Below are 15,587 nucleotides of genomic sequence, written 5' to 3' on the forward strand. Positions count from 1 at the left end.
ATGCTAAATAATAATAATAATAATAATAATAATAATTATTATTATTATTATTATTATTATTATTATTATTATTATTATTATTATTATAATCCTCATTCTCGCTTTCCCCAGGCGCTGATTCAGATGAGGTCATAACATTTTCCAAATTGGGCATGCGAGAGCTGTTAGAGGACATCAAGTTGTCCGGCTCAAAGTCTGCTGGTGCCATAGAGTTCCTTTTGGCTACATGACATAATTTCAAGAGTGAGCCATTGTTGTCAATGGATCTGATTGAATCCTGCTCCATGATTCCAGGCAGAGGGGAGTTGGCCACATTGTCAGGGTGTTCCATGCCCTGCTTGTTAGCTATAAAAAAGGACTTTATTTTTGGTTGAGTTGGGTATGTTGGCAAGGAGGAAATGTTCACCCCCTTTTTCTTTGCAGGGCACTGTCATCACTCCTGATTTATTCATGGTGTGGCTTCTGATACATTTCCCCTGTGTTTTCATATCTTTGCACAGGTTTTAGAACAGTGATTGTTTAATTTTCTTTCTTGCTAACAATCACCCAAACAATCTTTTTCCCAGTTGTTTAAATTACACCTGCAAGCATACCAGTTCTATAACAAATTGGGAAGTCCACAGAGTAGTTTCCAAAAGGTGAGTCAGATCATCTGGGTCCTGTGTAAACACTAGGCTTCTTCTCTTACTGTCTCCTATATCAGAGATTTAGGCATAATAACAGATCACACTTGGGCTCCAAGGCAATATTGCCCACAGTCACCCCAGTAGAATCCCTTAGTTTTGTATGTGAACTGTAGAGCAAGTAGGAATATTCAGAGGCAAGACCAGGTGCCGCCTACAAGGCCGTGCGTACCAGGTGTATTTTTATAAAAACATGACTCTGTATCTCAAAGCAGCCACCCACATTCTCCACAGGAATCAATAGCCCATAGAGCTCCAATGCCTTAGTGCCTATAGTTCGATATCACGTAAGGTGGAGGGGGGTGGGAGCAACACCCAGTGTCCAGTGGCCAACCGGCTTAGTGTAATTTAAGTCCATACATTTTTGGAATAACTGTTTGAAGTAGGTAGATTATATAGAATTTACTTGAGTGCACCCCACTGCAACACAGCGGAACTCTTCTGCCACACTTACGCTATGCTCCGCGTAGCTGGAAGCATTTTGAGCGTGTCTGTGACTGTTTTCTTAAAGGGGTAGTAGTTTTTCCTCCAGCACTAGGCCTCACGATGGAGCTGTAGATAAATGTTCCTCCAACACCAGGCAGCACGATGAAACCGTAGAAGAATGCACTTCTCTACGTTGGCACACGACAAGAAACTCAGCGTCTCCTCTAACACAGCAGAACACCTATCTAAACCTAAATCACCTACCTAGTCACAAACTAACTATGGGCTAGAGAGGAACCGCACCCCTGGGGCGCCATTTAGTAATCCTACTTCCTCATCCCCTTACAGGCGTGACCGCGCCTGTTGACAAGATGACGACTGCATCCTAAAGAAGTGGATCCTTCCACCTCTTAATCTGAGCCACTAAGCTCCTCGGATTCGGTAAGCACCGGTATCCGCCCTACATAGTATTCATAACTTTTCTCTGCTAGATCTTTGCTGACCACGTACAGCCTGACACGTTCTTTTTCACTCCCACAGACCACATCCACTCGTAAAGACACTCCTGTCCTGATGAAGGCCTACACCATTAGAGTTCACCTAGCTCCACACAAAATGGCCGAAACACTGTCGTGTTGACATGTATTGTATGTTGTTGTTCAACTCTTGATTGTGCCCACACTCTATGGGCCCCCCACCTGTTTATTATTCCACTGAATTCTCTAAGCTTCCTTCCCAAGGAACCTATAGAGAATGAACAAACTGTACAAGTAGATGTCTCAAATATTGACTACTTGATCATTCGTACTTAGGTACTACACTTTCTATGTCCTCAAATGTGAATGTCCTATATTTTTTTAAAAATACCAGTGTATTACTACACCACTGCACTTCAAAATAAAACCCTTTTGTGCAGAAGAATACATTCATGAGAATTCTGTGACCACCCATTTTGGGGTCACCCACTCAGGGTGTAGTAGTGGTTACTCTTCAGCAGAGATTGACCTGACCTTGCTCATTCGTTTTTTTGATATTATTGTACCAACCTGGGCAGAGCAAGGCAGTAACCAGGTACCCTTCAGAATACTAGTTTATAGTACAGCCCGCGGCTGTGGGTTTTTGTTGCACTCCCCTGGAAACCCAGGGTTGCACCGAAGAGACTATCCAGTCTACAAACTCCGTCTCAACAACATCAAGATGGATAAAGTGAACATTGTGTCATACACAGACAATTACTTCAAGAAACTCCTGGGCACCACAACCACCCTGAGTAAGGAAGACGGCATCCTCACACAGGGTGTGGCCAAGGACGAACTTGAAAACATTAACCAGAAAAAGAAGAAACTCATACGGACCGAAATGCATGGCAAGTTTATGCTGGAGTACCTCAAGGCTGGCATTATCCCGGAAGGACTGCAGGTAAAGAATTTCCCACGGGTATTCACGGACAATCCTAAATTCACTAAAAATGTTAGCGGGGTCGGAAACAAATGCAGCCGCGATTGGCTAATCCTTGTCATAGACACAGCAGACGAAGAATGCAAAAAACAAGGAGCAGAACTTCTAGAAAAAGAGAGGAAATTCCAAGAGGATGCACCAATACAAGACGCAAAGGCCAAGCTAGAAAAACTAGAAGCCGAGGTCGAGAAATTCAAAACAATAACCATTGAGAGAAAAGCCCAAAAATTCAAGAAGGACCTCCAAAATTACGCAGAAGAAAAGACATATCCTTACCTGCGTGATAACTACTACACTGAACTACAGCAACAAGGAAACTACAACAGAAGAAACAGAGGAGTAACCTTCTCAGGCACCTCGTCAAGCAGCAGTGGTAGTGCATTGGGAGTTTCAGGCAACCAACAACAGCCACAACAACAACCTTTTTTTCCCAGGGGCATGAAACGAGGGCGACCCAGAAGAAGACCACCAGCCCAGGGACAGCAAATGAGGACCAGGCAGTGGTACCAAAACCAACCACAACAGAGAGGATACCAATCTTCAACCTATCCGACCATATAATTTCCGCCGCCGAACAAAACCTGTTGGAAAAAGGGTTGTCCTTCGTACCGGCAGCATAAGCTCATGCTTTCAACACTGAAGTCGAACTGAAACGCTTTTTCCGGAACATTCGCTTGAAATACTTCAGAGGTTTACCTACCAGAACACTCAAACACTATCAAGGAATGACCCGAAAGAGGTACCGACAACACCATAGGCCTCAAAATGAAATCAACATTTATGCCTCCTCCCCACACTATCCCTTGTGAATTCGAAGCATATGAGAAAATGGTCACCAAAGCTGTCCAGAAGGGACTCACACAGCACAACCTCTATGCAGACAACCTACAAACAGATGAAAGAACAGCGTTACGTTCCCTTAAAGACAACCATGACATCACCATCAAACCCGCGGAAAAAGGCGGTGGCATCGTCATCCAAACCACCAAGGACTATGACCTGGAATGCCTGCGCCTACTGAGTGACATCAACGCCTACCGCCCTTTACAAGCGGACCCCACCAAGAGTCTACAGAATGAGATTCGCAGCCTAACAGACCACGCACTTCGAGAAACTTGGATCTGCGAAGATGAGCATCTTTTCCTCAATAAAGCTCACCTGCGAATCCCGGCATTCTAAATACTGCCAAAGATACACAAAAACGTACAAAAACCTCCTGGAAAACCGATCGTATCGGCTTGTGACTCAATTTTCGAACACCTATCAGTCTACATGGACTTCTTCTTGAAACCTTTTGTAAACCAAATGAATTCCTACCTCTAAGACAGCACGGACACCATCCTCATGCTGGGGACCATCAACATGGAACAAGATTACATCTTAGCCACCCTAGATGTAGAGGCCCTCTACACTTCAATCCCACAACAAGAGGCATTAGAGGTATTGAAACTCTTTCTGGATAAAAGAAATGACACCGAAACCGTCCCTACAGACTTCATACTAGAATGTGTGAGACTTGCAATGACCGAAAATGTCTTTCTATTCAAAGACAAATTGTACAAACAAATCAAAGGGGTCAGCATGGGGGCCACCTTTGCACCAGACATTGCCAACTTGTACATGGCACATTACGAAACTGAAAACGTCATGGCAGACACTAATCCCTACAGAAACAACATCAAGCTGTGGAAAAGGTACATCAGCGATGTGCTCCTCATCTGGCAGGGGAACCAACAAGACCTAACTGCATTCCAGGAATGGCTCAATCTATGCAATCCTCACATCAACTTCACAATGCACTGGGACTTCCACGGGATTGACTTCCTAGACCTCCACATCTACAGGTCAGGAGACCATCTACACACAGAACTATTTCGGAAACCTACAGATTGGAACACCTTACTACACTTTGGAAGCTATCACCCTCAAGGTCTGAAATATAACCTGCCCTACGGACAGCTCTTGAGAATTAGGAGGAATTGCACCAACTGTGGCACATATGAGAAACACGCCACAGATCTACAAACCGCCTTCTCAACAGAGGCTACCCGAGGAAATCCATGAAACACGCAAGCAAACGAGCAGCAAACACGGACCATACTATCTGCCTCACCAAAACCACCAAAAAAGAACTGGACAGACTGGTATGCGTACAACCTACAGTCCCCTCAGCAATTTGATAAAAAAGACAATCAAGCAGCACTGGCCACTGATCAAGAACACTGGATCTCTCCAAAAAGTGCCCCTTTTTGCCTTCAAGAAAAACCGCAACATCAAAGAGTCACTTGTCCATACGTTTCTTGAAACTCCAAAACAACCCAATACTCTATGGAACTTACCACCTGTCCAAGGACACTACCGATGTGGCAAATGCATGGCCTGCCAGTTCACCAAGACAACCAAAGTATCCACACACAAAGAGATCTCGTGGACCTTACAGGATCACACAAACTGTAATACCAAACAAGTTATTTACACCATTGAATGCCCATGTGGACTTCTATACGTTGGGAAAACCATGAGAGCTGTGAAGACCCGAATTGGCGAGCACCGGTCTTGTATAAAAAACAAGGTACCGGACAAACCACTAGTGGAACACTATGTTAAGAAGAACCACACCAACATGGATATAAAGTGGTGTGTCTTACAGAAAGTGAACATCACGCGTAGAGGTGGAGACATTGACAAAACCCTCACCAAACTAGAACAAAAATGGGTCCACAAACTACGAACTGTCAAAGAAGGTTTGAACATAACTGTAGAGTGGAAGCATTTCCTGTAAAATATGGCGACAGTTTGTATGTCCTATGACAGAACACCCGTCTACAGAAATGTGTTTTATACAATATGGCTGCAGATGCTCTCTGAGAAACCACATCCACCTTGCATCTGGCCAGACTTTCATACAGATCCTTTCCATTTTCTAAAAACAAGAATTTGCACTGTGTAACAATTTGTTTTTTTATTTTCTGTCAAATCTTTATTTAAAGTAATTACATCTGTAAATTGATATAAACCATTGATGTCATATACCTGTCATGAACAACATGTGGGGATGAAGTAACACAGCCCTGATTTTATACTACATGACAGCTGACACCCAATGGGATTGACAGTGGCTGACATCATCATCATGCGCCACACCTTGCATGACTTGCATTTTGGCCCAACTGACTGCCTGCATCAACTCTAAACAGGCATTTAGGTAGTCACCATGCATGACTTGCATTTTGGCCCTGCTGACTGCCTGCATCAACTCCAAACAGGCATCTAGGTAGTCACCCCACCACAGGGCCCCTGTTCTTTAACATGGCCCTGGCCTGCACTTAACACACTTGCATCCTCGACATCCGAGACGTCACACTGCTGCTTCAACGATCTTGGCAGCTGAATGCACTGACATTAGGTAAGCTTTACTACACGCGGCTTCATGCACAGAAACTGGTAGGCCTACCCTCACTGTAAGGAATCTCTAAACAGCATGACTATGCACAGTTAAACACCCATAGCCCTTCATGCCACCTACACCATAGGCTGCATGACACTTGTTGTGGCACCGTAATCCAGAACTTGCACAGCCCACTTAGATCACGGTCCACCCTTCCCCCAGGACCGATGAGAAGGGGCACTCTTTTTAATCACATTGTATTAAATACAGATTTGCACTAAGTTTTCCGTGCACTTGATAAATGGCATTTTGTTATTCCACAGAAGCCCTTTTTATCCCATTTAAGCACACTCCACATTTAGTGGGGCCACCACTAGGTCTACTCTCACCAAATCGGCTAAGACCTACACCACCACCTCCCTAGTCACACACTAACTTTGGGCTAGAGAGGAACCGCACCCCTGGGGCGCCATTAAGTAATCCTACTTCCTCATCCCCTTACAGGCGTGACCGCACCTGTTGACAATATGACAACGGCATCCTAAAGAGGTGGATTCTTCCACCTCTTAATCTGAGCCACTAAGCTCCTCGGATTCGGTAAGCACCGGCATCCGCCCTACATAGTATTCATAACCTTTCTCTGATAGATCTTTGCTGACCATGTACACCCTGACACATTCTTTGTCTGTTTCACTCCTACAGATCACCTAGGACCCTCCACTCGTAAAGACACTCCTGTCCTGATGAAGGCCTACACCATTAGAGCTCACCTAGCTCCACGCAAAATGGCTGAAACACTGTCGTGTTGACATGTATTATATGTTGCTGTTCAACTCTTGATTGTGCCCACACTCTGTGGGCCCCCCACCTGTTTATGATTCCACTGAATTTTCTAAGCTTCCTTCCGAAGGAACCTATAGAGAATGAACAAACTATACAAGTAGATGTCTCAAATATTGACTACTTGATCATTCGTACTTAGGTACTACACTTTGTATGTCCTCAAATGTGAATGTCCTATGTTTTTTGAAAAATACCAGTGTATTACTACACCACTGCACTTTGAAATAAAACCCTTTTGTGCAGAAGAACACTTTCATGAGAATTCTGTGACCACCCACACAAGGGGTCACCCAATCAGGGTGTAGCAGTGGTTACTCCTCAGCAGAGATTGACCTGACCTTGCTCATTCGTTTTTTGATAAGATTCTAAACCTAAATCTACAGATGGGAGCAAGCTATGACCATCAAATAATAATAACGCAGTACTAGCGGTGTCTTGTCAAAATAAAAGGGCCTATACTAAAAAATCTATTGCCAATCTTTACCTCTAAATACAAATAGTGTGGGAAATAATGTTATGAAAAAGAAGGAAGTTGTTGTAAGTTCATGAAAAGTTATGGCGTTCGCTAACACTGCCTGCATCCGCCTGCACAGAATGTTATGTATTAAAAGTATGAGTGCGTTTGTGTTGGAATGTAAGGGATTGAGAGTCAGTTTATGGATGGTGGACCAGAGCGGCGGATGCAGGGGGAGCGCTAGGCTATTATGCAGTAAATAAACGTATCTTCCGGTGCACCGATGTTTCTTCCGTGTTGAAAATATGTCAGGTTATCGGGCCGTTTATTTCTGTGAGGGCACTTGTGTGAACTATATGCATATGTCCTGGTCTTCATAGATTTTCCAGGAGCCCGAGTGTTGTATTGCATAGATATACACAGCAGACTTGCTATATCTAGTTTCAAGTTTAAAGCAATTAGTGTGTTGTGGCTAAACAAAGCTTACACCTAATTTTCTCAAAAGGCACATCCAACCTCCAAATGGTTTTGTTTACTTATCTCTTGTGAATGTAACAAAATAGAGCTAATTTCTCTTAATTGGATGAGCATAAAAGGTTAATTACAGTTTTCTTCGTGCTAGCCAAAACAGACAGCATCCTTGCATGAACCCATTCCCAACCAACTAACTCGCCCGTCCCGCCAGAAGAGACCTTTCTTGCACTCTAGAGAATTGATCCCACAATATTGAAAGGCATTTGCTAGGCATTCGGATTCGTCACTCCCATCTTCTGTAAAACAATGATCTTATTGTCTCCTGGAAATAGTTACTTATTTATGCCTCGGCCCATAATAGACCAGCTGACTAATCAGTTCCTGGAAAAACATGGCATGGGTGATGCGTTTCCCGTTACGTCCTCCTTAGGAGATGGGTGTTGGTCTCCCCCCTTTTGACGATGTCTGGTGCTGGAGAAGAGCTCTATTGTGAAAAGAAGTTCTGACCAGCCGGATCCATTGGCACTGAGTCAGTGGTCTTGTCCCACTGACCTGCGACCGTATGTCCAGAGTCGTCATTTCTAAAGCAGCTATAAGGGGGCTAACAGCATCGCCAGTGCCACTACAATCGGGGTACCCTAAACAAGACAGTGTCTGCTGGGATTTAAAGAAAAAGAACAAATGCTAGGCCCATATGGGCAGTGGCTATGGCAAGGCTTAAGAAAACCTTAATCATAAAAATGGTTTCTCTTATAGCGCTTTCTTGTTTTATCTTGTCAAGGAAGTTCCTTCCGGATCCGCCCACTCCCATCGCTTGACCCCCTAATTTCCCTATTTTTCCCTCATGTCTTTATTATTTAGCTAATTCATTTTTATCACTACTATTGATTATACTGCAGTTCTGTGACCGCCATACTCTGAAATATATCTTTGGTTCATAATATGTGTTTTAATTGTCGACAGGAATGGAGATATCTTTCTGATGTGCCCATCACAGAGCAACTCGTCTGTTTTAGCCGTGTAGTTTAGATATTCTGATCATTTCTGCTATGTAGTATTTATTTCCTGTCATCATTTATGCAATTTCCCTGCTTACGCAGATGGTGAGCTGTTAGTGCACAGTTAAACTGACAGAACAATATGACAAACACTCACTGACAACAGTTTTTTAACCAATTGCTTGGCACTTATTGGAAACATGGGGAGTCCTGGAATAGTCTGGAAAAGGTGGAAAAGAAAAAAGGAATTCAGAGGTAGAAAAAATAGCAAAAGAAGTAGGGATACAGGCGGGGACGGGGGTTTGGTGGGACCCGATCTTTAGAAAAAAAGAAAAACTATTTGTCAATAAATGTCATAAAATTGCCTTTTTTCCCACTTTCTCAAAGTAGAACGCAAATAAAACATAAATAATCTTTCAATGATTGCTTTCTAGCCTATCCGTGGGATAAGTCAAGTCTGAAATCTTTGGAAATAGACATGAAGAAATTTAAGAAACTGGATGCGTATGCAACAAAGGTAAGGGGTCCCAGCTGCAGCAATATTCCATGCAAAGTTACCGCAGTGCAAGTATTAGCGATAACCTTCAAAATGATTGGAGAGTGCTCCCAATTCACCATTTAACCATCTTTATTCACTGTTTACAGTGCTGGGACACACTAGAAAGACCCTGTCTAACACTGGTACATATTGTCCCCTTGACAGCATTTGTACTATTCATATCATTCTAACGTGGTGTACCCCATGTATGTATCTTGCTACCAGTAGTGCAAACAGCATCCTTCCTTCCTTTGAAGCATACCATGTAATCTCTTTTGTTTAACAGTTGTGTAGCCTAAATAATATGTGATTCTGTGGCAATGTGTTGTGTCTTGATTTCTCCCCTGTCCCTGTGCTGTGAGCGCGTGTGTTTGGAATGCCTGTGGAATGCCTGTCTCTGCAATGATGAGCAAGTGTTTGTATTTATTATGCATTTATGAGGTGCTTATACATCAAGATAGTGTGTTTCAAAGTGCCCACGTGGCAATGGGGAGGGAACAGGGGAACAGAAAGGCAGATTACAATAACAATGATGATAAAAGGCAGGGGCGGTCCTACTAGGCCTTGTGAGCATTCAGAGGTAGAAGTGCAGGGAATTTACCTGATACCTGTAATCCTGTCTACCTGAATCTAAGTAAAGAAGTTACTCAACCCAGCATGGTCTCACAGTGTCTTCAGTAGAGAGCCCATCATTTCACAATGCCACATACTGCCTTTACTAAGTTACTAACAGTGAGATGTAGCACCAATGCACTTGGGTAACTGGAGTAAACACCACAGCTAGCACTTGCCAACAAACGCAGACACAGTCACCGGTTTAACAGTGGTTTATTCTTGTCAAGTCACAAAATATTTAATCTATACAATGTCATACATACCACTTGTACAATAGGCATACTGATGCGACTCTATATACAATCATTTGAATTCATACAACACTAACACTATAATTCCTATTTTTGATGTGCAAGTCCAATGCTCCTTTCACAATTTCGTCAGAGTGCTGAGCGCATTCTTAATGCTATGAGGCAGAATTCAGGAAGTATAGGGCATTTTGCTGTATTTAACATGATACATGTCATCTCCTTCCAAGAACTCTTAGCCCACACCCTCTAGTTCGCTACAATGTGCATTCAAAGACTACACATGACAGACTTTCTCTAGACCCCCATGTACCAAATGCATCATGTTCTAGGCGAGTTCAGCCCTTCAATATGTCACCTGCCTTGATGGTAAAAAAAAGTACTTAGCTCAAGCAAAGCTTCAGGAATAATCTTCAATGGATAAGATCTAGAGCGTTATTTAAATGGTATTGGGTCTCTTGATTGTCATAAACTTGTTGAAGGGCTAGAACAGTTGAGTTATTAACGTGGTCGTCTTGTTAGTCAGATCCATGGGGACATGAGGAATTTGTGGGGGGGGGGCAACTTGGGGATTGTAAAGAGCAGAGCAGTTGGGGGTGAGAGGAAGTGGACAAGACAGGGGAGTAGCAGGGAAGGGGGCAGGGGACACAGACAAAGGAATGGTGGGAGAGGAGGAGAAATACTCGTGTCAGAGAGGAGAGGAAAAGGACGCATGGGAACACGTAACATGGGGTGTGGGTGTGGAGCTGGAAAGAGGTTTGAGGGGGCATCCCCAAGCAATGAGGGGAAAAGAAGAAATGGAACGTCGGAAGGAAGTAAGGAAGGGAGTGACAGAGAGAGGATTAGAAAATCTGCAGACGAGCAGTATATCCCGACGATCAAAACGTGGCGCTCATTCACCATGTTTTCATTTGAAATAATGCACGTTGAGCAGTACAACACGACAATCACTTATGGACGGTCATTCTATACGTCTATCAAATTAGCCAAACATCTCTATTAAATGCCCATCCAAAATATAGAAGATATCATCTGTTCCCTCGCTTACATAGCTATATGCCACAGAATCCTCTTGCTAGCAGTGGTACATACCAAACAAGCCACTTGCCATCAGTGGCATATCCCCTTGAAAAGAGCGGCACGTGGCAGGTGGAATCCTTGCTAACAGTAGCGCATATCACATAATCTTCCTGCTAACAGTTGTTGATCCCACAGAAAGCTGCTAGTAACAAAGGATAGAGCAGGATTCCACTGTTCAATGTGGCATCCCATAATAGCAAAGAATATTACATATTTCCCAGGCTAACATTGATACAGGACATAAAAGAACCTCTCTTCAAAGTGGGATATTCGATTAAGCTTTGACATTTAAGCTCAGTAATCAGAAACTCTTTGGTATTAGTCCAAAATGGTATGTGTCAATACTTTTCAAATTAATTAGGTTTTAGAGACATCATCATGTAATATACCAATACGAGTTATGGGGTACAAGGGAACAGGCATTTGTGGGGAACACAGCAGTATGTTTTTTGTTTATATCAAATGCATTGGGGGCTTTCTTATTACTTCGATGCAATACAGCCATGGATTCAATGATCATTTTCTCTCAAATGCAACCATTATCTGTAAAAAGAAAGCAACTAAGTTAAACCCTAGTCCCTAACAGAGTTGTGAAACCAATCCATGGCATGATATTGCCTCTATAGCAATGAATGTCCGGTACCAAGATAACGTATATTCATATTGTGTCTGAAATGGCTGAAGTTGTAGCAGTTAAAGCGTCTCCTTGCATTTTACAACTGACAACACTTCCAATATTCGAAAACTTCTTCAAAATGGTCAACCTGTTGAAGTATTTAGGGGGCATAGTTATTTACCTCCTAAAAGGCTTTTCTTTAGTGTGGTGATGGGGGGGGGGCCGCAGATGTCAGGCGGGCCCCTCCGGCGTATGGGCCCTGCGCGCTGCAACGCCGCGCAGGAACAGACCCGGAGACGTCTGATTGCTCCGGCGCTCCGGCTCCAACTGCCGGGCGCCGCCTTTATTTTCAACCGCGCATGCGCCGGCTTGTGAGGCCGCGCATGCGCACTCAGTGTGGTACGTGCTACGTACATAACATCCCTCCTTTTTTCCCTTAAACAACAAAACATTAAACATGGGGCCAACGTGGCTCAAACATTATATACTTAACAGACTTTCGTTGCTCAGGTCGCTGAGTCCATAATAAAGTCTTGGAACCTTTGTGGAGGGCGTCGCCCCTCTCTGCGGGGGTACCTGGGCGGTCCTCTTTCGACATTCTCTGGCTCTGCAGGGCCTCCGGGCGTGTCGACGTTCTCCGGTGGTTCTTCCGCCGCCTGCCTTTGGCCAGGGTCCGGTTCTTCTTCAGAGGTTGCAGGTCCTATGCGTTTGAAGAAAGACACATTTCTGGTCACTGTCCCGCGCGCGTTCGCCGCCGTGACCATGGACCCCTTGACGTGGGTAACTCCCATCGGGTGTGTTTCGTATGTCATTGAGAGTTTCCCCTCTGGTTTCCTGTTCCGGACTAGGACGGTGTCTCCTACCGCTATCTCTTTTTCCGGCAGCCTCCGCCTCATTGTCTCCTTCTCGTTCCTCGCGGCCCTGTCCGCCGCCACTTGTGTGTCATCAATCACCCCTGGGCGTCGCTCTCCCGCTTCTGGTATCAACCCTCTGGGTATGCGCTTGAATAGTGCTTCGGCGGGTGCGATCCCGGTGGACTGATGTGGGGTGGACCGGTACTCACGGAGGAATTCGATCAGATTATGGCGCAGGTCTTCCCCTCCATTGACGGAGATGCGAAAGATTTTGTTGAGTGTCCGCATGAAACGTTCAACCTCTCCATTGGCTCTTGGCCACAATGGGGTAACTTTACGGTGCTTGATGCCTCGTTCTGCGCAGTATCTGGCAAAGCGCTGCCCTTGGAACGGAGCGCCGTTGTCCGAACAGATCTCGAGCGGGAAGCCGTGGGTGGCGAAAATTTTGTCCATGGCCAGGATGGTGTGATCGCTGGCGGTGGATTCTACCAGTTCCACCTCCGGGTACCTTGACCACTGGTCCGTAACCACTATGAAGTGTAGGCCTCTGCCGGTCGAGCCGAAGTCTGCGTGGACGGTACCCCACGGCACGTCGCTCCGTAGCATGGCTTGGATGGGCGGGCCCTTTTCTGCCGGACTCGCGGCTTGGCACGGGATGCAGGCCTTTACGAACTCAGTCACCCGGTGTTCCAGGTCGGGGAACCAGACTTTCAGCCTCAGGCGCGCTTTCATTTTAGCCATGCCTTGGTGTCCTGTGTGGGCTAGTTGGAGAACCCTCGTGACCAGGGACCTGGGGATCACGATCTGATTTCCCCGCAGTAGCAGGCCGTCCGTGGACACCGAGAGCTCGTGTCGAGCCTTCCACAACAGTTGCAGGTCTCTCTGCGTCTCTGGGTTTCTTCTGGCGTTGTTCAGGAGGACGTCTCGCCATTCTCCTGTGGCAACCGCTCTTTTTACTCGCAAGAATGCCTCGTCAGAGTTTGAGTCATCTGCGATGTTCTCCCTCGACAGGGCCACTGGCAGGGCTGATTCCACGACGAGGTGCACAGCGTCCCCCGCGTCGGATAATTCTACCGGATTCTGGGCGTCCCTCGTGCCGGGGTGGCGAGACAGGTAATCTGCGGGGTTGTGGGTGCCTGGGCGGTACACCAGCTTGACGCTGTATTCGATGAGTGATAGCATCCATCTTTCAATCCGGGGAGGCGGCTTTGAGGAAGTGCCGGACAGGATTGGAATCAGGGGTTTATGGTCAGTGACCACGACGACGGGTTTGCCGAGGATATATATCCTGAAGTGTTTGCATCCCCACAGGATGGCAAGGGCCTCTCTCTCGATTTGCGAGTAGCGCCTTTCCGTGTCGGTGAGGGCCTTGCTAGCATAGGCAATGGGTCTCATCGCTCCCAGTTCATCGGCCTGCAAGAGGACTGCCCCTAGTCCAACGGGGCTGGCGTCAACTACGATCTCTGATTCTCGGCTGGGGTGGAAGTAGGCCATCGTCTCCTGCTCCGACAGGGCCTCTTTAATGGCGTTGAATGATCTTTGTTCTGCCGCTGTCCATTGCCATGGTACGTCATTTCTGGTGAGTGCCCTCAATGGTTCCGATAGGGAGGCTAGGTCTTTGATGAATCTGCCGCAGTAATTGACCATCCCCAGGAAGCTCCGAACTTCTGCAGGAGATGTGGGCGGAGGCGCATCTCTTATGTCTTTTACCTTGCCGGGATCGGGTGAGATGCCGTTCGCATGGAAGGTGAACCCAAAGAATTCCAGCCGATCTTTCAGGAATTCGCATTTTTCTTGGTGTAGTGTAAGACCTACCGCCTGGAGTCTCTCAAACGTGCGTTCTAGCCTTTTAAGGTGTTCACTCTCTGACTTGGCGAAGACCAGAATGTCATCGGACATGTTAATGACACCCCTCAGGCCGGACAGCGCTCCTCTTATGGCGTTCTGGAAGACCTCAGCCGCGGATGAGATCCCGAAGTTGAGTCTCTTGTATTGGTACAAGCCTTCGTGCGTCGTGAACGTAGTAATGTACCTCGACTCGGGGTGCAGTTCTAGTTGATGATAGCCGGATCTGAGGTCCAGTTTGGAGAAGACCTTGGCCCCTTGGAGTTCGCCGACGATATCGTCCAGGGTGGGCGTGAGGTGGCGCTCTCTTTTAATGGCAGCATTAGGTAGCCTCATGTCTACGCAGATGCGCACAGCCCCTGGTTGCTTCGGCTTCGGGGCCACTACGATGGGCGAAACCCACGGGGTGGGCCCTTCTACCCGTTCAATGATACCTCGGTCCATTAGCTGTTGCAGTTCTGCTTCTACTTGTGCCCTCAGGTGGAATGGAATTCTGCGGTGTTTGAGGGCAGTCGGCCTTACGGATTTGTCGATGTGCAGGCGAATGGGGTCTGCGTTCAGTTTGCCGATGCCCTTGAAGAGACTCGCGAACTTGTGTAGCAGGCTCTTTAGATCTGCATGGTATACCCCAAATGTGAAATGCACGATGTCAAGCGCTTCTGACGCAGCGCAGCTCAGCAGCGAGTGGGGGCTGACGTCGGTGACGAAGAATCTTGCCTTGATGGAGTTCTGTCCATGGGATACTGGGGCGACAAATGCACCTTGGATGGGTAAGGGGGTGTCGCCACCAAACGCATATATCCTCGCTGTTGATGTCGACAGTTCTGGTGGGCCCGGCAGGGCTACGTAGTGTTTGGTGGCCAGCACGCAGACTGAGGCTCCGGTGTCGATGAGGATGGGGGTGGGAGTGCCCTTGATGTCGACGGTGCACTTGGGTTGGCGTCTCGTGCTGGAACATCTCGCGATGCTGGAGATGAAGAAGACTTCTTCCTCCTCCTCTTCTTCTTCTTCTGCGAGGTCTAGGTCCTGCAGGCCTTGATCAATGGAGGAGATGCCCCTCACTCTGC

At 46.2% G+C, this 15,587-nt stretch overlaps 1 protein-coding gene across 1 annotated transcript in view; it reads left to right on the forward strand.

Annotated features, from left to right (window-relative positions):
* The first annotated feature begins 4,941 nt into the window (after positions 1-4,941).
* LOC138492896 (kyphoscoliosis peptidase-like) overlaps positions 4,942-15,587 on the forward strand; it is a 406,316-nt gene continuing 395,670 nt past the window's right edge. Inside the window, exons 1-2 of the mRNA XM_069620207.1 lie at positions 4,942-5,311; positions 9,159-9,241. Coding sequence (XP_069476308.1) covers positions 4,942-5,311; positions 9,159-9,241 — 453 coding nt within the window. The remainder of the gene's footprint in view (positions 5,312-9,158; positions 9,242-15,587) is intronic.

The sequence above is a fragment of the Ambystoma mexicanum genome, chromosome 10 (genome assembly GCF_040938575.1).
Source record: "Ambystoma mexicanum isolate Mex_15411 chromosome 10, UKY_AmexF1_1, whole genome shotgun sequence".
In the NCBI taxonomy this organism is placed as follows: domain Eukaryota; kingdom Metazoa; phylum Chordata; class Amphibia; order Caudata; family Ambystomatidae; genus Ambystoma; species Ambystoma mexicanum.